The sequence below is a fragment of the Bos indicus genome, chromosome 16 (assembly GCF_029378745.1).
Source record: "Bos indicus isolate NIAB-ARS_2022 breed Sahiwal x Tharparkar chromosome 16, NIAB-ARS_B.indTharparkar_mat_pri_1.0, whole genome shotgun sequence".
In the NCBI taxonomy this organism is placed as follows: domain Eukaryota; kingdom Metazoa; phylum Chordata; class Mammalia; order Artiodactyla; family Bovidae; genus Bos; species Bos indicus.
Genome location: NC_091775.1, coordinates 56,987,045 through 57,011,143, shown reverse-complemented (window position 1 = coordinate 57,011,143; position 24,099 = coordinate 56,987,045). Strand labels below are relative to the sequence as shown.

The following is a 24,099-nucleotide window of genomic DNA, read 5'->3' as shown; positions in this document are numbered from 1 at the left end:
CTGATTCAAACTTATTTGTTTTTATTGGTCTCCGTTCTTTATCTTCCATAATTCAAGGACATCAACCATGCCCTTTGTCCCTTCTGCCATAAGGTTCCACTGACTCAGGGTCAACTTAGGTAGCTGAGAGGCTTTGAGTAATTCCCTCAGTTTCTCTAAGTTGTAGTTAACTCATTTGACAAATGAGAATGATCTCACTTGGGAACCATAGTCCCAAGGGAACCATAATTAAAATAAGACACACACACACACACACACACAAAAGGAAAATCATGGATTAAATTCCTTTGTTAATAGCTTTATTCTTTACCTAAAGTACTGAAGTAGGCCCTCAAAAAGCAGAAAATCAAGAAAAGAGTAAAACCCATCAAAATGCCAAGATCAAACCAATAATCAGCCCCTGAATATTTTTGATTACGTTAAAAAAAAATTCCTGGTCCACCGTAATTGCCAAAACATTTCATTATTTAGGGGAAAAAATGGAAATCATGGAATACTTTTTATAAATTCCGGAAGATGCTAAATAACACATCCCTTCATTAGTAACTTTACTGGAACTTTTCCTGGTTGCTTGGAAGGAGGTCTTTGAAATGCTTTGTGTTCTGTTTTATATTTATTATTATTATTGATGTCTCCAAATGAAACTCATTAAAATAATTGAGCTAATCGTGCCTGGCTGGGACAGACAGAGATGGAGACCACTGGTGAAACAGCCTGCTCTTCCTTACGGAAGCCGGAAGCTCTGACTCCAGCTGTCACCTGTCACCTCTGGGGCTCCTGGGCAATGGCGTGTCTTCCAGCTGATCATCCTCACCACTTGAAGTTAGGAGGGAGCTAACTTCAAGGCTGATTCCCAAGGGTTTCTTTCTATTCCCTCAGAGACTATGATTTGAGAGTTCTGCCAGGAACAGAAATGTTGGTGTTCCTTCTTCAAAGTCATCAATCCAGAAAATGAAGTGAGACTGATGGAGGCAAATCTCAGCAGAGATCTCTGTAGGCATCTGGCTTAACGATCCTCATAAATGACTTCAGAGAAGTCAGTCATCTTGGAGATGTGACACGAAATTTACAAGTTCTTAAACTTGGAGAAGACTTAACACTCTTGCTAGACATCTCAGTGAAGGCAAATTCCTGAAAGCTGTTCCAGGGTGGAAATGCTGCCACCTCTCCTAACACCCTTCAGGAGAAATGACTCAGTGCTACTCACATGTACCGCTTCAGTACCAGCCTTGATTTAGAACAAATTTAACTTTACTTCATATTTAACTGATGCTGGGAAAGATTGAAGGCAGGAGGAGAAGGGGATGACAAAAGGATGAGATGGCTGGATGGCATCACCGACTCAATGGACACGATTTTGAGCAAGCTCTGGGAGATAGTGAGGGACAGGGAAGCCTGGTGTGCTATAGTCCATGGGGTCGCAAAGAGTCAGATGCAACTGAGCAACTGACCAACAACAACTTTACTTCCTGTTTATAGTATTAATCAAGTCCAGGAACCAATGCACCTGCGTAAAGACTAGTTACCCCCCCCCGCCCATGCCTGTTACCTGAGCCGTCTCTTCCTCCTGCTTCCTCTTCTCTTCTTCGGTCTCCACCAGCCTCTGTTTGGTCAAGAGAAGCTCCTTATTCAGCACGTCTGCCTTGTCTTCTGCCTGCAAACCAGAGCGCATTAGTCATGAAGAAGGTGAAGAAAGCATGTATATACTTTCTGGGACAACATCCCCAGAATCCTTTCTTCCCTTCTGGCTCACCCAGGGGTGGGGGGTCGGGGTGGTTGTTTTCAATGAATGCCAACTAGGTACCGCATGCTCGGCACACATTATCTCTAATCCTCATAGCAAAAATTATTTTCCAGGTAATGATAGCAAGCTTTGAAGAGATCAAAAAACTGGACTGGGACACACATCTAAGATCAGAGTCACAATCTGAATTCAGATGTGAAAGGCATGGAAGGCTATGCTCCTTCTAAGTGCTTCTTCTGCATTTCCAGCAGCCATAACAGCACAGACTCTGAGGCTGTGGTAGGACAGGGTGAAGGGCTGGAGCCTCCCTGGGAAGCTTCTACCTGGTGATGTGTGGGGCAGAGCCAGAGAGGAGGAGCAGACAGGCTGATCTGTGAAGCACAGTCAGGTGAGAAAGTTTAAAGATCAGTGGAGGGAACCTGGCCCACCAGGCTACTCACAAAGCAGTGAGTACAGTTAAGGACAAATGAAGACCAAAAACCCATAACAGGGACAGCCCAGAGGCAAAATGAAGTAAGGACCAGGAATCCAGGCACACAAGACCGTATTTCCAGAACAGCCAAGAAAACTCAGAGAGAGTGCTCTGCTCTTAATATGGATACAGAGCCAAAATTCACTGTGAAAGCACTGTGTATGTACATTTAACTTAGCTAACGTGTGTCTGCCTGGTTTACACATTAGGGCCCTTACTTCACCCTCACCTCAGCTTCAAGCTCACTTCTGCAGCACAGGGCGGCCTGAGCCCCGTCCCACTCAGCCCATCCAAATCGGTTCCCCACCCTCATCTGAACTCATATTTCCCCTGGTAGCACTTGCACGATCTACAGTGACAAACTGTGTGTGTGATGTGCGTGCCTTGCCCACTTGGCTGCAAGCTCTAGGAGGCAGGAGCCCTATTTCCTATGCTCATCACTACACCGCCAGCACCAAGCCCAGGACCAGAACAGAGCTCATGCTCCGTAAGTGTTTATTGAGTGAATGGACGTGGTTCTCTGAGTTATCGGAGAAGCAGACTTGGGGGAGGGGGCCACAGGATGAGTTCAGCAGAGAAAACTACAGGCACTGAAGACAGGCAGCTCTTTGAAGCAGCCATCCCTGGCTGACAGCAGCAAAACGCTAAGTCACTGTGAGAACTGGCCGGGTGGCCCTCTGTCTGTGTTTCGCCGTGTCTCCCACGTGTCCAGATGGCCGGGCCAGCACAGTCTGCTGGGTCCTGGCAGAGAAACTACCTTTCAGCTTCTCGGTTCTGTCTTCCAGTTCCTGATGTCCTCACAGCCCAGTGCTCATAGCTGTTTTCAGATGACTTGGAACTGCCGGGTAGTTAAAGTGAAAAATTCCCTTCTGAGGACTGAAATTTGTTCTGATACATTCATTAGATTTCAGGAAGAAAATCTACATGGCAAAAAACACATCCTAAAAGTAGAGGTGGGCCTCAAAAAAAGCAACGTGTATACTGCAAGTTAAGTTTTAATAAATTGTAAGATATTAGATGATTTTTTTAACTTTTTTTTTCCACTGAGCCACCTGGGAAGCCCTATTAGATGATTGATACTGACTATGGACACTTAAAACAGAGAATTCTAGAGCTGCAAACCAGATGACAAGTTACCCACAAAGTAACGACGACAGAGGATGAGATGGTTAGATGGCATCACCAACTCTATGGACATGAGTTTGAGTCAACTCCGGGAGTTGGTAACGCACAGGGAGGCCTGGTGTGCTGTAGTTCATGGGGTTGCAGAACGGACACGACCTGAGCAACTGATCTGAACTGAATTGATGACATATAAATGAGAGAGACAGGCACTTGATCTGTGATTACAACATGAATCAACTTCTCAGAAGGCTCCGCTCTAACATTAGGCATGGGGCTCTTTCAGAAATGATTTCTCAAAGGACTGACCAAGGCAACTGTTTAGTTGAAAACAGAACAAAAGAATGTGTCGCTTGTGACATGCAGCGTTTGGTTCAACACGAACTCCCTGTGGTCAGAACGGACCTGGGCCCAGTCTGCGTTGGGAAAGCACTGGTTGTGTCTCTGATTTTTGTTCCTCGGGAACAGAAAGAACAGGAAGGGCCTGAAAGCAGATAACCAAAACTGAACTGGAGATGTATCTTTTTTTCATTTCTGATCGCTGAGAAGTCCTTACTGAAGGGGTCCAGAGGGTCGGGGGCAAGTTGTCAAGAAAGAAGGCTCTGTCAGAGAGAAACATAAAGAGCTGCTGGTGCCCAGGGAGCCTGAGTTCAGTTCAGTTCAGTTGCTCAGTCGTGTCCGACCGACGCTTCTCGACCCCATGAATCGCAGCACGCCAGGCCTCCCTGTCCATCACCAACTCCCGGAGTTCACTCAGACTCACGTCCATCAAGTCAGTGATGCCATCCAGCCATCTCATCCTCTTTCATCCCCTTCTCCTCCTGCCCCCAATCCCTCCCAGCATCACAGTCTTTTCCAAAGAGTCAACTCTTCGCATGAGGTGGCCAAGTACTGGAGTTTCAGCTTTAGCATCATTCCTCCCAAAGAAATCCCAGGGCTGATCTTCAGAATGGACTGGTTGGATCTCCTTGCAGTCGAAGGGACTCTCAAGAGTCTTCTCCAACACCACAGTTCAAAAGCATCAATTCTTCAGAGCTCAGCCTTCTTCACAGTCCAACTCTTACATCCATACTCCACAGGAAAAACCATAGCTTTGACTAGACGGACCTTTGTTGGCAAAGTAATGTCTCTGCTTTTGAATATGCTATCTAGGTGGGTCATAACTTTTCTTCCAAGGAGTAAGCGTCTTTTAATTTCATGGCTGCAGTCACCATCTGCAGTGATTTTGGAGCCCCCAAAAATAAAGTCTGACACTGTTTCCATTATTTCCCCATCTATTTCCCATGAAGTGATGGGACCAGATGCCATGATCTTCGTTTTCTGAATGTTGAGTTTTGCCAATGTTCTGCTATCTGAATTAAGAGATTTGATTTTGATTAAGCTGGGAATGAAAAAGTACTGGGCAAACTGGGTAAAGGCAGGCAAAGGCTCAAGCTAATGCCTTTCCTCAAAGTCTGGAGGGGCCAGGTGCCTAAATTGCAGCGACAGCTTTTCAATATAAACCCCACTGGGGCAGAAACTGCAGGATCAGATTTTAGGAGGAGATAGCAAGTTTTGAATTAGCAATTCAATGACATAGCAATTTGATTCTTTCATCTAGATAATAAGCTTCAAAAGGCAGAGGGGCCAGGTCTTAACTACTGTTTTAAAAAGAGAATGACAGGCATGAGAGGGGGAAATAAAGAGAAGGAATAAATGAAGGAATCTTTTCTTTTGGGACTGATCTAGTAGCTCCATGAGATACTTAGGTACTCAATAATTAATTATTTCAGGAGGACCCTAGCAACTTTTCCAGACTATTCTACAAAATGAATTTTTGGGGGGTGGAGAAATAATTTTTTAAATAATATATTTTTCTGATCATTAACATTATAAGGCATATTATTACTTAACCAAGGGTAAAAATATTAGTCGTGCCCAACTCTTTGCAACCCCATGGGCTGTAGCCTGCCAGTCTTCTTTGTCCATGAGATTGTCCAAACAAGAATATTGGACTGGGTTGCCATTTCCTTCTCCAGGGGATGGATCTTCCTGACCCAGGGATTGAACCTGGGTCTCCCACATTACAGGCAGATTCTTTACTGTCTGAGCCACCAGGGAAGCCTCTAACCCAAGGTACTTAAGTAATTTAAGGTCTTAGAAAAGATAAATAATTGAAAAAAGTATAAAAATGAATATAAAAATTAGACTTACTCTTATCACCCAGAGATATCTAACAGCAACATTTTTTAGAGTTTTCAAATATTAATTTGTTCTTTATTTTTATTTTTGGGTGCCTTGGGTCTTCATTGCTGCACTTAGGCTTGTTGCAATGAAAAGGGAAAAAAGAAGAATGAGTCTTACTTTTCTTTCCTGAGAACAAAGAAGATGGAGAGAACAGTGAGCAGGCCTAATCACTGCTAGTTTTTATTTTAACGGGTCCGAATTTGTAGCCTATAACTAAGCTTGCTTTTCTGCCCCCTGGCTCTGCAGGAGCTGCTTTCTGCACCTACTATCCTTTAACTCTATGCTAATTACATCCTGTATCTGGTGCTCACCTTTACCGCACTCTCTTTGCAGAGCACTCCGGGTCGTTTTCTCTCTTTTTGCATTATAAAAGAAGGCCACAGTACAATACACAAAAGACAATGGAGTCAACTACTAGGCTATGGGACTGCCAGACCCAATTAACAGGCTGAGGCTAGTCTGCAACTGTTTTTGAAACAATGCAAGAGGAAGAATACAAGATCTTTACACTTTTGTTCCTCATCACCGACCCCTGAGGGCAAGCCCTCATCCGTAGAATCCTCCAGATCCCTCACAGGCTTCCCTAGTGGCTCAGATGGCAAAGAATCCACCTGCAATGCGAGAGACCTGGGTTCCACTGACCTGGGTTCAATCCCTGGGTTGGGAAGGTCCCCTGGAGGAGGGCATGGCAACCCACTCCAGTATTCTTGCCTGGAGAATCCCCAACAACAGAGGAGCCTGGCAGGCTACTCCATGTGGTCGCAGAGTCGGACAAGACTGAGTGACTAAGCACAGCACAGATTCCTCATGGAAGTGGGGCACAATTTTTGAGGCATGTGCCTGCTGTCTCCCCCTTCCACCAGCTGAGGATTAAATTCACCTTTCTAGTTCCCCCAGACTCTTGTCTCTGATTTTTTATTAGGCCTCAGTAGTCAGAGAAAGCCAAGATTTTTGGTGGCATCAGGCTTCTCTCTAGTTGTGGGGAACGGGGAGGCTACTCTTCTTTGCAGTGCACGGGCTTCTCATTGTGGTAGCTTCTCTTATTGCACAGGGCTCTAGCTGTGAGGGCTTCAATTGTCACAGCACATGGGCTCAGCAGTTGCGGCTTGTGGGCCCCTATAGCACAGGTTCAGCGGTTGTGACACACAGGCATGTGGAATTTTCCTGTGTTTTCAAGTCTGTGTTCCCTGAATTGGCATGTGGATTCTTATCCACTGAGCCACCAGGTAAGTTCCTCTGGTAGCAACATTTTGATGTATTTCTATTTCCCTGTCGGCCTTTTTCCTGTCACAAGGTAGATTCCAGCCTCCTTTCCTTTCCTTTCCTCCAGGTTGGCCCTAGGCCAGCGTATATCCCTTGCAATTTAGATGTAAACATTATACACAGATAAATTTACTCTTTTAAAAATATTATATCATTATCTTCTCATTGTTTTTAAAAATTATTCCAAAAATATATTTTACAGATGTGCCTTCATCCTTTCTTTCTATTGGACATATACTTCATTTCACTTTTTCATTCTTGTAAGTAACACTGCAGTAAACAACTTTGCTTTTATATATTTTCACGTAAGTCTCTGTTTTTATAGGATAGCTTTCCAAGTAATGGTAGATATGCCAGTTGCCTCATTTATAAAATGGAAGATTACCTGCCTAACAAGTCATTAGGAAAATTAAATGAGATGATGCTTATAAATTGCTAAATAAAGTGCTTGGTGCATAGTAGGAACTCAGTAAATATTTAACTTTATTATTATTTTACTTTTTAAAGGCTCAGTCAGTCAGTTCAGTCGCTCAGTCGTGTCCGACTCTTTGCTGTCCCTCAACATATAGTGATACATTTCCCATAAAACTTTCAGTTTACAACTCTAACTTGTTTCATTGCATCCCTATAAAGTCTAACTACTTAAAACTTTTTTTTCTTTTAGATTTATTGAGATAGAGGTGACATACAGTGCTGTGTAAGTTTAAGGTATATTAAAAAATGACCTGAATTACATACATCGTGGAATGATTACCACAACAGATTTAGTGTAAACTTTTTCATTCAGCTAGCCATCTTAAGAAAACTATTTAATGGATAGAATATTCAAAATGGCAGAATCAAGTGTCGGTCAAGGTCATTTGCAAAGTTAATATGGAGCCAAAAATTTCCTTATAGTGCTGAGTCACCACAATGGTCTTACTTATGATAGGAGCAAAATAGTCAAGGTCATGCTGGGTCAATGGCCCTGTTGAATGGGACCCTTCTGCCTTCTCTGGTTCTTACTCTTAGTCACACATTTTTCATTTCACCTCTGACAGCTTGCAGATGAGCTGGCTGATGCAGTTTGTGGTCCAAAAGGCAATCCCCACCCCTCACAGGGCTGCTGCTTCTACCTTCTACATCCTGTCCCAAGCAGCACAGTTTCTGTTTTATTTTGAAACTCCAGTTAGTGCTGACTCCTTCAGCTTCCTCCTCTCCACTTTCAGCACTTTTCTTAACAGTGGTTTTTATCTCCCATCCTACTGTGGTCAATCCTAAAGGAAACAAACCCTGAATATTCACTGGAAGGACTGATGCTAGAGCTGAGGTTCCAATAATTTGGCCACCTGATTCAAAGAGCTGACTCACTGGAAAAGACTCTAAGGCTGGCAAAGACTGAAGGCAGGAAGAGAAGGGGGCAGCAGGAAATGACATGGTTAGATAGCATCACTGACCCAATGGACATGTGTTTGAGCAAACTCCAGGAGATGGTGAAGGACAGGGAGGCCTGGTGCACGGCAGTCCATGGGGTCACAAAGAGTTGGACACGACTTAGTGACTGAACAATAACAACAACATGAACACCAACAACTTACTGTGGTTAAAACTTCTAAGCTGCAAAATTAGCTGTTTATATGGGAAAAGGAGTTGTGGCAGGGACCATTTTCAAACATTAAAAAATAACCTTCCATTTTAAATATCCAATCACATTTATATTATTAATGGATTTGTATTTTAAATATTGCCAATGCATAGTTAGAGTACCGGTAAAGCCTCTTTTTTTTTTTTTAAGCAGATTCAGCCATTCTAAGTTTCAACCTTTTGACCCCACTGGGAATAATCACATTTTAAAAGTTAGAAAATAGTATGATGATTTAAAACTGTGCAAGGTTCCTTCTATATTGCCAATTATTTCCAAAGACACTAGCAATGGAAAAACAAGAAGTCCTAAAGCTATGAGCACTGTTGGAAAGGATGAGGAAGTTAAGAATTTAAGGGTTTCCTAGCAACAGCTAATGTTGATTGAACACATACTACTGTAGTGCTTTCCTTCATTTATTTCTCACATCTTTCCTATGAGGGAAACACTTTTTGAAACCTACAGGCAGGTTAAGGATGGCCCTGGGTCATGTGATTAGTGAGTGGTGATGCCAGGACTGACACCCAGGCAGTCCTGGCTCTCTGCCCCTAGGATGCCTGTCAGACCACCAATACGCATATCTCAACGTACATGGTTCATATAAAATCCTCATGTTTACTGCAGATGAGAAATCTTGGAGCAAAAAGTATAGTAACTATAAACGTTAGAGTGGCATTAATATACTCCTGGTGACTGAAAGTCTCAGGTAATGATGCTGTAAGTCCTTGGCTTAGGAAAAGAAGAGATTAAGACGGCATCCCTGCTGGCTCGGTGATGAAAAATCCACCTGCCAATGCAAGAGATGTGGGTTCAATCCCTGGGTCAGGAAGATCCCCCAGAGAAGGAAATGGCAACTCACTCTGGTATTCCTGCCTGGGAAATGCCATGGACCAAAGAGCCTGGCAGGCTATAGTCCATGGGGTTGTGAAAGAGTCAGACACCACTTAGTGACTAAAACAACAAGAGATTAAGAGGAGAGACACCAGAAAAGCCTAGAGCTTTTTTCTTTTTTTTTAAGTATCTTACACATGCTGTTTGAAAATGACCAAAACCCTAAAGGCTTGTGTTTTTACCATCTCCAAGGAGTATAACAGTCCCCTCCCACCTGCCACTCTCTCACATGCCACCCACCCATTCTCCCATCAAGCAGCTGACTCAGCATCAAGCACAGAGCAAGCCCTGGTGGGACTGCTCTGAGAGCAACTTGGTCCTTGCCCTGAAGGTCACCACAGTCTTATTTCTACCTAGTGAAACCAGGCTTACTTGATCCAAGTCATTCCGCAGAGCAATCTTGCTGGTTACTAGTTCATGAGCAAGGTCATCATTCTCTTGTTCCAACCTCATGCTGGCCTCCTGTAGTCTCCGGTTCTCCCTCTGCAGAAAAAGAGCAACAGCCAGAGGTGGGCATTAGTGCCTGGACATACTATCGACACCAATAGAACTGGTGAGGAAAGACAAGCGACAAAAACAACAAAGTGAACTTTTGAAAGTGTCAGAAGGAGAAGGCGCGAGTGGCACAGGAAGGCAGGACTGCTGTCTGGGAAACAACGGTGGGTTAAGCGAGCGGTGCAGCTGCAGAACTCTACCCAGTGAAACTTACAACCCCTTCAGCCCCCCAGACAGGGCTTCATCATAAAAACCATGCCACGAAAAGCAAACTTTCCAAAGCCACCCCCAATCCTGTGAGATTTTCAGAGACCCAGAACACAGACACAGGCAAGTCTTCGCTGGAAACATGCATAATAATCCCACCCTGGACCATAAAGGAAACGGCAAGACAGTAGGGATGAAATTGGGTAAACCACTAGGCCTTTCTCTGAAATGTTTTTCCCCTTTCAGTGTTTAAATTAATTGAGTATATTTAAGATACACAGTTTGGTCTGTTTTGCTATCAACTGATATTTTCATTCTTTTTGGATATGAATGCATTTACTTTTCTGAAGGCCAATTTCTTTGTTGGTATAAGCAACAGTCCTTATGATAATGTCTCAAAGTTTGTTTTGCTTTAAAAAAAAAAAAAAACTTCAAATTAAAAGATTCTGGGTAAAATAAATGGCTGAGTTGGTTTTTTCTCCCTTGAACTCCCAGAAAAAAAATGTGAAACAGCTATATGATGAAAGAAGCAAGTCACTCATTCTTATGAAGCATGGACTCCCCTTAACCAGTCATTATATACTGTGTACATTCACTCTATTTTTCCAAGAGCAATTTAGTGTCCTCCATTTTAAAGTATTAAAAGTGCTGTCTTTGCTATTGTTAGCAGTTACAGATGATTCAAAAGAGAGCTGACAGGAAAGACATCAATGTGATGAGACCTTCCTGTTTTTCAGATTTACACTCCTAACAGCATTTTCTGCAAGCGCGGCAAAAACTCAAGACAAAGCGGTGTTGCACACCAGAAGACGAAGCTCCGCCCTGGAAGGCAGCGTATCAGCCTGGAATGGGGGGCAGAGGGACAGAGGAGAGGGAGGGGCAGGGGGTGAGTTTTATCTTCTATAGAACAACCTGGACTTGAAAATGAGAAAACCTAATTTTTTTCTTTTTGTTTTTTAGAAACGGGCTAAGAAACAGACGGTAAGGACAAAGCCTGAGACTCTTCATGGAGGCAGACGATCCAAAAACAGGGCCAGCAGAGAAGCCAAAGAACAAACTTGCACTTTGACTACACTCAGTCAACAGGGCCCATTTCTGTCTTTTCCTTTGGAAAACATAGCCTGGGATAGCTGGGAACAGTCAAAACATTTTTTAAAAAGAGCTACTGAGAAAGAAAAAACAATCCCAATACAGTGTTAACACATAAGTAAAAAATATAGAATGACAGGAGAAATGTGTATGCTATCTTTGTAGGTATTAATGTGTTGTTTAGTCGCTAAGTGCTGTCTGACTCTTTTGTGACCCCCATGGACTGTAGCCTGCCAGGCTCTCTGTCCTTAGGATTTCCCAGGCAAGAATACTGGAGTGGGTTGCCATTTCCTTCTCCAGGGGATCCTCCCAACCCAGGGATCGAACCCGCTTCTCCTGCATTGGCAGGTGGAGTCTCTACCACTGAGCCACTGGGGTAGCCTGTATGCTATCTTACGGGGAAAAAATTAGACAAGTAACTAGAAAATCCCATTTTTATAACAACTCAAATAATATTAACTGTGGATAGTGGATTATTTTATTGTTGTCTTTTTTTGTTAATGTTTCCAAGTTGTCTACAATAAATTTATAATACATGTGTTTAAAAAGTTGTTAAAAAATAAAAAGTAATTCAGAATATCAATTTCATTGGAGAGGATAAAATGCCAAAACAAGAACTTTTTAAAAGTTTACTCCTAATAGAAGCATGTGAAACTGTAATGGATGCTTCTCTGTGACCAAGGTACAATGGAAGCCCTCAAAACTGCCACCTTTCCAGGAACTCTTCCCCAAGATATATTCCTGAAAAGATAGTACATATTTGTAGGGGAAAATTATACCCATCAAATACTGTATGTGTCTACACTTGAATCTTTCAATCTGTGCTGAAGTCATCCAAATTCTAGCAGGGGACAGAGATTAGCCTTTCATTCTGATCTATCAAACTATGACCCCCAGTACTTACATACTGGGTGGAAACTTAGATTAAAAAAAATATGGTTCAGAAACTTTTCCAATAAATTCCCTCCTTGTCAGGAAGAAGCAGCAATATCTAGCACAATTGCATCAGAACATATTTCACAAGGCATACTGCTTCAGGCCAGGAAGAGATTTTTCTCATTTCTTGATAAATCCCTTCAAAAGAGACCATGGTAAGATGACTTGAATACCTATTCCCAAGTGTCCTGTTTCTCCTGAAGTTGAACCTGGAGGTCTCCAAGGCACAGAGCTCCCTCGACTATTTATTTAAAGCATTCATTTGGCACAAGTGGCAATGCTGCAGCTACCAGTTTTTCACATTGCAGTGTCAGAGGCTTAGAACCAAGTTAAAATAACCTCCAGGTGAGGGGTTCCCTCATAGTTCAGTTGGTAAAGAATCTGCCTGCAATGCAGGAGACCCCGGTTCGATTCCTGGGGTGGGAAGATCCACTGGAGGAGGGATAGGTTACCCATTCCAGTATTCCGGGCTTCCCTTGTGACTCATCTGGTAAAGAATCCACCTGCAATGCGGGAGACCTGGGTTCAATCCCTGGGTTGGGAAGATCCCTTGAAGAAGGGAAAGGTACTCACTCCAGTATTCTGTTCTGGAGAATTCTATGAACTATAGTCCAGAGGGTCACAAAGAGTCAGATACGACTGAGCAACTTTCACTTCACTTGAAAGGCATACAATACAATACTAGTGGACACACACTTTGTTCAAAGGACTTAAAAAACACACCAGGTAGCTACTTCACTATTGATTAGAGATAAATGTCTGATGGGTTATGTCATATAAGAAAGAGGTATGAACACAGTTGAAACTTGACCGGTCATTTCCTCTTACCATGGTTGTCACACTCGAACCTTTGAGTGCTCAGGGGGTGGGATGCTAAGGGGAAGATCTGGGAGAAATTATGGGTGTCTGAGGGTCTGTTAGGCTTCCCAGGTGGCTCAGTGGTAAAGAACCTGCCTGCCAAAGCAGGAGATGTGTGCTCAATCCCTGGGTCAGGAAGATCCCCTGGAGGAGGAAATGGTAACCCACTCCAGTAGTGTTGCCTGGATAATCCCATGGACAGAGGAACGTGGTGGGCTATGTGGCTCCTGGGGTTGCAAAGAGTCGGACACGACTGAGCACGCACGCACGAGGGTCCCTAAAAAGCCAAATAGCCTAGGGGGCAAGCCTACTGGCTTTTGCTCTAGCAAGAAGCTTCAGTTCAGTGTCTGCAAAGCAAGCAGCACGGTGGGGAGTGTGGACTCCTGCTCTGCACTCACAGACACGTGGGGAAGCAAGCTCTGGGGCCAAAAATGCAGTATCGTCCTCCGAAGTATGAACCTGGGATGGTCAGATGGAGATTTTCCATGAAGAGGAACCTGCCCACACTTACCATGGGTTAAAGACGACATGACTTGGCTGTCTCTTCCAGCCTTTCTGAGGAGTCAGAACTGTTTTTAGAACTGACTGATTCAAGAAACAGTTTGCCTTTATACTAAAGAAGATAGGGTTAGCTTTGGGAAAGGTAGTAATGTTGCCTGGTTCATTCTGAAATGTTGGCAAGGGCGTCCACCAGAAGTGGACTGGAAGTGGCCCCCTAACCTCAGCCAGGGCAGAAATGCTCACACGCCACACGTCTGCCCAAGCAGATGTGCTGACCGCTCAGAGCCCATAGACAACACAGGCAAATTGCTTCCCTTGCCTTTTGGAAAAGACTACATGAGATAATGCTTACATAACCCTACAAATTCACATCACACTCTTGGAAACCTCCTCCATGTCACACAATTAACAACATTTGCACAAAAAGCAGAGAGCAACTTTTCTCCTTAGTTTCGTCCCCTCCTGCATAGGAGATGTGTAGCCAGGAAAGTTGGATTAGTATCTTGGGGGAGGAGGATACTGCATTTTTCGGAGAGACAGACGCTGATGTTACAGACACACACAGACAAAAAAACTTACCTCCTCAAAAGTCACAGACCAACTATCGTTTTCAATCATAGGTACAAAGACAATTGAAAAAAAAAAAGAATATCCAATGAAATTGCACACCTACTAATACAATTAGGAAATGGTGATAACAAAAAACAGACACTTGGTAATGCTATTTTGCTCTGTTGTTTTTCCTTAGAGTGTCATTTACTCTGTGCTCTCTCCAGGACAGCTAACGTTTGATGGAAGAAATGATACTTGAGGCAGCCAATGGCAGCGAAGAGTGATACACTAAACTCCTCCCTCTCCACACTGCTATTTGCAGTCCGAGTGACTGATGCAAACGCTGTCCGTGGAACTATTTGCAACTAGGGTGTGAGTTGTTTACACTGTGTTGTTAAGAACTGGGTGGAAGGAACTTCCTTCAATCATAAAGCCAGAAACCTTGCAAAATATTTCATCTTCAGGCATGACAAAGCCAGCAACCTTGCAAAATATTTCATCTTCAGGCAACAGAATTATATTGTTGGGCAGGGAAATGCAGAAGAAAAACGGAGGTCCCAGGTCTCCTTGGTGTCTGGGGATTGGAGTTTGGGTGAAGCAGTATAAGGAATGGTGAAAGTGATTTTTTCCCAAGATGAGAAACCAGAGAAATGTGAACCGGCAATCAGAAGAAAATAAACTCAGCCTTAAAGGAAAAAATGATGGAGAAGGAGGCGGCTTTATAAACGCTAGCTCAGTATTTTGGGTGTGCTATCTGCTGCTATAATGAATTGTTGGCACATGATTTTAAAGACATTCCAGGGTCCAGAGAAAATGTTTCCCTAAAAGACCCAGGGCAATTTTATTAGCAACAACACACTCAACTCTCACCTTTCTTCTTCTGGGTGCCTCTTTCAAAAACCTTGATAGTCATCAAATTCAAATTTCATCCAACAGTTTTTTGACATTCAAAGACAAATGCCTACAGACAATAATGTTTAAATGTCTACATTGTAGATGAGATTTGAGAAAGCAAATCTGGATATCTGAAATCATTTCATGCTCTTCCTTCACCCAACACAGCCAGTTTTATCTTTCTGGTGGAAATTTAAACAATTTTAAATGTCAAACTAAAGAGAAAATCTTGTCAGTAGTAACTAACTGGCAGTTGGCAAACCAGACTGAATTTCTTTTAGCATTTAAGAACCATCTTAGATTATACTCTAGCACAGGGTCAGCAAACTTTTAATGTAAATGCCCAAACAGTAAATATTTTAGGCTCTGTAGGCCATATGGTCTTTGTTGCGGCTACTCAACTCTGCCATTGTTGTGTAAAAACAGTGATAGATAATAAGCATGCGGCTGTGTTCCAATTAAACTTTATTCACAAAAACAGGCAGTGGGCCATATTTGGCCCACAGGCCATATGGTTTATAAATCTCTCTACTACTCTAGCGTATAAATCAAATTTTTAAAAAGCAAATGGGTTACAGATGATGTAGAAACAGGAGTGTGATGTAATTTTCCAGTCATCCTCCTTTAACAGGAAACAAGATGTACTAAAAATTGAAGAAAAATTTTGGAGCATTAATTCTAAAACCATTGATAAACATACTGAAAGATTCTTAATATGCATAACCTTTATGTCTCCCCTGAGTGTTAAGTATAACTGAATCAGCAGACAAGGTGATTGAGTTTCAATCATCAGAAAGCATCAGAAACCACCTGCTCCTTCTTAGTAAGTGGCTCCAGAAGCATCAAGAGAGCTCAGGCTTGCCTTCTCCACCATCCTACAGCAGTGAGTGCATGAGTTAGCCAAGAGCAAAGAGGGAAAGAGTGGCAGCATCTGAGGTTTAGAATTAGGTTGTCACAGATAGAAACCCTCCTCTTGACTATCACTGTTCATTAAAAGCATGTGATTTCATAACAAATATTTCCAAAAGCCAGTAACATCTCTGTGATGTGAAAAATAATAAAGTATGTTTATTTTCACTGGATGAAAAACATTTTTCAAAGATGGATTCACTTCTCTTGACTTCTATGAGTAAGGAAGGGTCCGATACGAAAACAAAACAAAACAAAATGGGGCGGGGGTGAGGATCTTTTTTTTCCAGATATGATTAGCATTATTTAAACTTTAGCATAATTTAAAAACAAAATACGATCACTGTTGTAAATTATTTCCTCAGATATGTAAGGATAGCAAATAATACAAGTACAAATTAAGTTTTATTTAGAAAACCTTGTTTGTACTATTTATAATTAAACAGCTTAATTTTAAATTACATGCAGGGACAACTGCTCTACAGAAATTAGTATGAGCAAGTAAAACCTTCTGTGAAATTACAGGAATCATTTTCTTTCTGTTTGAATTACATTTTAGTTTAAGAAACAAAAGTACTATGTCTAACCTCAAGAAAGAAGTTAAACATTCTAAATTTAATTATACTGAATATAGATAAGATCCTTCAATTAGAAACTACATATTTATAATACTGTCTCCCAAACCCAAGAGAGTTTTAAACATTCCTGATTCTTTCTAGGATTTGCCCAACTAGAAAAGGTAATAATATAACCTTCATTACACTTTGGGAAATTCACTGAATTTAATTAATTAGCTGTGCTTTTTGAAGACTTAACTCACATTTGTACAAGTAGTTCTTTCTTTAATTAAACAAGAAAAGCATATCATCTTCTAAAGACAGATGAAGGCTATAGTTCTCTAAAATTGCCATTAATGATTACATCATTAGAAAACTAACTTCCCCCAAATGAAAACAGTTCATCATCTTAAAATAAAAAATAATATTTTAACTTCTGAAATTGATAACCACCTATTAGGTGCTTGGCTACTAATTTTTTTAAATGACTAAAACAGCTGTACATATCCATGAATGTTTGTTTTCTGGGGATGTATACAAAGATGAAAGTATACATGATGTATTTCTACAGACAACTCTTTATCTTGTATTTCACTTAATCCAAAATTTATAAATATGCAAACCAAATCATCAGAGCAAATAAAAATCACTGCACAAATCTGGCCAGGTCAAAGTTAAGACGGATAATAAAAGAGGCTTATAATAAATACTTTGCATTCTTCTTCCAATAAAGTTTCCTTTCTGTATCTTGGAATCTAGTCATGAAGATAAAACAGAAAAAGTACACCAGAGGCTGTAAGCAGTCATTATAGAGCTCACTGAGTTTCAAATACAAACTTATTTCAAGATCAGGCAGCACACGCACTGTGCATATATATGCATTACCTATTTATAGGTTTTATCTATGTGCATACATATATGTATATAAACATACACACACACATATAAAGATGAATCCATCATCCACTTTTGTTGGCTGGCCTTTCCCTTATAAATATGAGTACATATAGGATCTATAGTTATTGATTAACTCTAATTCTGACAGGAGGTCTCCCTCCTTTAAGTATGGTTTCTGCACAGGTACCTCTGGTATGACTGAGGCTTATGAAAAAACACGGCAGGCAGATGTTAATTCTCTTGGGACATTTAGCTTGGCGGGGTTTTTTTGTGTGTGGGGGGGGATATAATTCACATATCAAAAATTCACCTTTCTAAAATGTACAATTCAGTGGTTTTTCTACATTCTCAAAGTTGTACAACTGTCACCATTATCAAATTCCAGAACATTTGCATTGTGCTTAGGGTTCCAAAATTTAAATTTATACCGACGCCATTTCATCAAGTGTTAGGTACAGGTAAGTATCCTGACATAACCTCAAGAGGAGATATTTTCATATGTCATAAAAATAGACACAAAACACATGTTTAGATAGACACAGCAAGAATGTGAGTGCTGAGAGTTATCTCTACATTGTTGGATCTTAAATTAAATTAAATTAAATCCATGTCTGGTTTCCCTGAAACAGCTCTTTTAGTACCCCACCATGCCCAAGAGAAACAGTATTAAGCTGAAAAAAATCTCTTGGAATATCATAAGGTATGACATTTCTGGGTCTTTTTTTAAATCGACACAACCTTCTTAATTCTCTTGAATTAAGCTAGGGGGCAAGCTAGGGGGCAAGCAAGGCATTTTAAACACTATAGATCGTAACTGCTGAGGAGGGACTGTTAGTGAACTGTGTAAGTTCTAACTCAATGCCTTCAAAGATCTTCCCCAAGTTATTCTTGAGAATTTTCATATCTAGGTTCCCAGTCCCTGGACATGAACAGTGAATTATAAAGTGCTTATGTCCAGGGCATAAATCTTACTCTTGACAGGATTAAATTTATACGATGCTAAAATGTATTTTCTAAGATACTTTCCTAAGTTAATGAATACAACTGTAATTAGCTTCTTAAACTAGATATTGACTATCTGAAAGAACAAATCTCCTGATGGGTGAAAACCATGTGCTCAATTGTCACCTTGGAAATGTAATTATAATGTGATAACTTTACCAAGTTTATCTCCAGTACAAATTTTTAGACATTATTAAAAGGGTATAGGAATATTAGCTGAATGATGCATTAGCAAGCTATTACAATAATACAAAAATAGCTATAGAGGATATCTTATATACATAAATAGAGCATTTAAGCCAAAAAGTAGTACCTGTGTTCAAAACAAACGCCAAAAAAAAAAGTTTAATTCTACTTTGATTCCTCAGTAAAAATTGTACACATCAATAGTATATGTATGATAGTCACTTTAAAAAATAATAATAATACACATTGTACTATTCACTTATACGTACCTGCTTTGACACAAAAAGGATATAAGAAACAATAACAAGTTCAGTTCCAGACTGAATTTGAACACAATTTTAGTCTTTCATTCCCCTGTCTTCTATTTAAAGCACGCTTCCCAGACTTCACTCAGAATGATGGCAGCAATAAGAAAATCAGAATGATGCAAGCAGCAGGAGAGTTTCATTTTGGATTCTTAAAAATATTTTTTAATTACTACTTCAAAGCTTTCTACAGCAGCATGCTACATAAGCTACATTAAAATTGGTTTTATTGAGGGGTAGAAATTAGCTTCCAACTATGAGTACTTTATATGGTAACAGTTCTGCATAGCAGTGGGATTCTACTGTCAGCCAGTTTTATAAACAAAGGGAGAAACATACAGATGTTAGATTATTAGGTTAACAATACTTGGGAGAATTAGGAGCAAGATAAGTGAGGGACTGGTGGGGCAAAAACAAATTAAGGGGATAGTATTCTAGCAATAATTGGGTAATTAGAGGCAGCAGGCCTAATAAGGCTAATAACAACCATTTTACTGAACAACTTTGTGCTGGGTACTTTGCATACAACGTACCTCATCTTCACAACAATCCTTCAAGGAAACGTGTATACCACACATTTTACAGATGGGGAAGAGGTCCAGTAATCAGTCTAAGATGCTGAACAGTGGCATGGGGGTTAAAATCCCCAACTTGGACTCCAAATCCTGTCTCATTTTTCAGAAATTCAGGTTTTGAATTCAGATCTGACTACAGAATCCATACACGCCTTCCACCACTCCCTTATGTCAACGTTCCATGCTGTTCAGTTCAGCAACAGAAACAAGATAGACTGCATGACTGCAGTGGCCTGTGTCCAGCTCTCTGACTACATAAAAGCAACTCTAGTTACAGAAGTGGAAGTCATCTCACAGTGAGTGGCTTAATTAATGATGTCATCACTGTACTTTTTGGGGCAAGTTGTTTCAGCATCGCTGGGACTCAGGTGTATGAATGCAGTATTCTCTTGTCCTAATGTACTGATGTGGAGAGGGAATCATTATATGTCTGTAGGAATCTGAAGAATCAAAACATGCTGAAGAGAGACACTAATATTTCAGTCAGAAAAAAATAAGGGTGGGGTCAGTATTTCCCCAACACTGCTTTATGGAAACTGTTGCTAATTACCATTGAGGACATCTTTATAACCAGCCCAATTTTTTAAAAATACTGCAACTAGCTGGGATATTAAACTGAATCATTTTGATTTTGGAACTGCACTCTGTAAAATGTCACTGTTTTTTATAAACTTGTTCGTGGAAATAAATGTTGCAACAAACACCATGACTGTGCTCAATATACCTTTGTGGTTTTTATTCTTTACTTTTGAATGAGTTTGTGTCTTTAACATTGGCTCCAGACAGGGGTGAGTCTGAAACGTTATCGGGCCAGTCTTGGAACAGTTCGCCTTCTAACAGTCTTTGTGGATGTACCGTGCACAGCTAAAACCATACTTTGCCATTTTTCTTTTTTCTCATTTTTGAAAGTAGTTGATAGCCACTTTCTCTCTTTTCTTTTTCCCTTTCTTTCAGCTTCTTATGAAGACTCCCAGTATAAATGCAACAGGTGAAGTCACCTACAAATATACAAACTGAAAGAAAAGAAATATTATGTTTGGCTACTCAGGAGTCTCCTGAGATGAAAACATACCTGGACATTGAGCAAAGTCACAGTTAACATCAATCAAGAAGGAATAGAGGGAATGAATGTCCCCCAGTTGCGGCTCTAGGGGAAAGAGGATATTGGCTCAAACAGGTGCCCTGTGTCTCCCATACCTTGTATCTATCCATTGGGTCTTCCTGCTGCAGCTGACTCTCTCGCATTGTCTGATATTCTTTCTCATATTTCTTTAGCTTCTTGGTTGGTACCTGCAGGGTTGAGAGGAAAACCATGTTAGAAAAAAATCATTTAGGAAACCATTTTCTGATGTATTTCCCAACGAAGTCTCTGGCTTTCTAAAGGAGGACACCTGACTCAATGTAGGGTGGAAATCTAGACCCCCTGGTGGCTCACGATGTGTAAAGAATCTGCCTGTAATTCGGGAGACCTGGGTTCGACCCCTGGGTTGGAAAGATCCCTTGGAGAAGGGAATGGCTACCCACTTCAGTGTTCCTGCCTGGAGGATTCCATGGACAGAGGAGCCTGGCAGGCTACAGTCCAAAGAGTTGGACATGACTGAGTGACTAACACTTTCACTTTTAAAGTTTTTCTGTAAAGGTCCACATAGTGTATATTTTAGGCTATGTGGGCCATACGGTCTACGGTACAACTCCACTGTTGTTACTACACAAAAACTGCAGATAGGTGATATGCAAACAAATGAGTGTGGTCATGTTCTAACAAAACTTTATTTACCAAAAGAAGTTGTAGTTGGTCCTTGTCGGTTCCACAGCACTGCTGACATAGCATCCCTTTTTCTTGTTAATGTATTTAACAGTGCTATTACTTCTGTTAACTGCTTTTCTTAAAGTAAAATTCATTCTTCTGCCATGTTAAAGATCATAATTATTATTTTATAAAAAGACTGAGCAACAAAGAAAAATTTTTAATGGAACCTACATACTGGAGAGAAAGCAGATTCGAGAACTGGTAGGCAAACGATTTCTATTTCATAACGGTTGTCAAGAGAATTAAATGACATAAAGTATCTAAAGTAATGCCTGGTTCATGGGATTTTTAAAAACAGTGTTTCTAGAAAATATTATAAAAATTAATCCATTAGAATCTGTCATATATTTTATATAATAGACTAAGTCTACTTTTAGGTTATTCTTGATCAATCAAAACTTACAGAATTCCTTTAAACATCAAAATCTCCCCTTAATGTTTAGGTCCTAACATGAAGCTAAAGTTTTACAATGAAAACAAGTGTGTTACTTGGCTAAATTCTTGGGGACTGAGTGAAGGCAAAGACCATGTGTTGATGCTCCTCAGCCTCCATCACGACATCTACCCAAGTAATTGGCCCCTAGGAGGCCCTCAACAGATTGCTTTTTGTCAAGTTCAAAACCTGGCATTTAGAAAACATGTAAGTATGTGTGTGAGAGGGTGAAAGAGAGGATGGAAAGCAGCAGAAGGAAAATAAAATAAACTTATGGTATCCTGGGATAAGGATTGTTTCAATTCTCTTGTATTTGGCCAGAGAATTTGTTAAATAAAAAGCAAAGACACTAGGTTATTCTAATTACTTTGTTCTTCCCATCCAGGCACATTGTGAGTGCTGGAATTATCTGCTTTTCATCACAACTGGGAAGTTTCACAGAGTCCAAGCCCATCGGGTAGTGCAAATCATTCAACAATATGACGACAATATTCATTTGGCTGACAGGGACTGCCTACCCAGGAAGACAAGAAAGGGCGCTTTCAAGCATGTTCACTGAATTGCAAAACCATTACTGAATACTGGCATAAGAAACTCTGATCTTTACTACTCCATCTCCAGAGACCTTCAACAAAACACTGTGACCAACGTGAGTGCAAGGCAGAAAAATGCCACCTGCCAACAGTATGGCCTTAAGATCACTGAAAAACAATGAGGAAGATATAAATGATCATGTACTAACAAAACAGCAACAACATTATTTTTCTTGACTTTGAGAGGCACAATTTTATCCAGTTTTCTTTTCTCTGTACTTATCATAAACTCTGAAAACCAAAAACAGATTCTCAAGATGAAGTGGCAAATCACTGGAACTGCAGTTGCCTGAAGCTGGGGAGAAAAAGGAAGAAGTCCCAGCATTTTAAGCAGTGAGAGGGGTTTCCCCAGTATCCCTAGGAGGCGGGGTCAAGGGGAGAAGTGAAAGGATTTGTGAGGAGGAGGGAGCCTACTCCAGCAGCCACTTACCCACAAGATGAGAAGGAAGTATTATACAATATGTAAATATTTTTGTGTAGCTGAATACTGGTACCACTGGGTACCAGGTTGAACATCAGTCTTGCATGCGTGCTAAGTGGCTTCAGTCATGTCTGTCTTGTACCCTACGGACTGTAGCCCACCAGGTCCCTCTGTTCATGGGGATTCTCCAGGCAAAAATACTGGAGTGGGTTGGTTGCTATGCCCTCCTCCAGGGGATCTTCCCAACCCAAGGATCCAACCCACGTCTCTTTCGTCTTCTGCACTAGCAGGTGGGTTCTTTACCACTAATGCCACCTGGGAAGCCCAGGAACATCAGTCTTAGGAGGGAGCATTTTCTACATGGTTCTGAAATGGATTCATTCACCAGTAAGTAAATTACATAGTATAACCTTGTCTCTAGAGAATTTCTTCTAAAACTGTATTTTTTCAATTGAAACTATTTATGACTGAGGGTTTTTTGTTAACATGTAAAAGAGTGTCCTTTTAAAAGTCAATCTTGTTACTTATGTTAAGAGGTTCATTTCAAAGTAAAATATTTTAAAAATGCATTAAACACCCCTCAGTAAGCTAATCCTTTCCCATCTGGCTGAGATTCTAGGATGTTTGGCTTCATCTTGTTCAGGAAAATAAAGCAGGTTCCCAGAACAATATGTTGCTAGGAAACCTTCCAGGCTTATTTATCTTGTGTTGTGGGGTGATATTGAGCATCCACCTGTGATTGGCACAAAGTAAAGGGAAAAAAAGGTGGAGGAGGAAGGAGAGCTGATATGAAACTCCTGTCGTTTATGAGATAATCAAAGAAAATAGACAGTTGTGGTTTTAAAAACTGACAAAATTGATTTTATTTTAGGGAACGTAATATTAAAAAACCTCTTCAGTAAGTAGTTTTAATTAAAAAAAACAGAAAGTCATTAAGAATTATTAAAATTTAAACAACCTACTATCTCAAGAGTAGTATAGGTATCTTTTCCCTTAAGTTACATAAATTTAATGTAATTGTGCACTTGAACAATGAGATTTAAAGTATAGGGAAGCATGTGTGTAGGTTATATGCAAATACTATGTGATTTTGTGTAAGGGACTTGAGTATTAATGGAGTTTGGTATCTATGGGGGGTCCTGGGACTAATTCTCCATGGATACTGAGGAATGACTGTAATTACTAATTTGCTTTACTCTTTCTCAAGGTTAATCAAGCTGGCCTCAGTAGGAGATACAGAAGGCGAAGAATGAATAAGAATACAGTAGTTCCCTCTCATCCACACCGGTTGTCAGACTGCAGACAGGACCAAACTCTACATACACTCTATATTTTCCTATACATAGGAACAGTAACAATAATAATTATAGAACAATCATCACACGCTGTAATAAAAGGGTTACTTGGACACAAGCACTGTGAGACCAGACTGCTGATTTGATAACCGAGGTGGCTATTAAGTGACTCCTGGTGGGAACACAGTGTGGCTACGCTGGGCAAGGGGATGATCCACATCCTGGGAGGACTGCAGCAGGACAAT

At 40.8% G+C, this 24,099-nt stretch overlaps 1 protein-coding gene across 9 annotated transcripts in view; it reads right to left on the bottom strand.

The window, feature by feature from the left end:
* RABGAP1L (RAB GTPase activating protein 1 like) overlaps window positions 1–24,099 on the bottom strand; it is a 739,452-nt gene that overhangs the window by 14,908 nt on the left and 700,445 nt on the right. For 6 of the 9 annotated variants that reach the window (XM_070768910.1, XM_070768912.1, XM_019976230.2 and 3 more), the window contains 3 exons: window positions 20,500–20,592; window positions 9,712–9,822; window positions 1,550–1,654 (listed from right to left, as the gene is read on the bottom strand). In XM_070768910.1, coding sequence (XP_070625011.1) covers window positions 1,550–1,654; window positions 9,712–9,822; window positions 20,500–20,592 — 309 coding nt within the window. Of the gene's footprint in view, window positions 1–1,549; window positions 1,655–9,711; window positions 9,823–14,004; window positions 20,316–20,499; window positions 20,593–24,099 lie in introns of those variants that run through there. The other 3 variants (XM_070768911.1, XM_019976235.2, XM_019976234.2) reach the window with 2 other exon arrangements.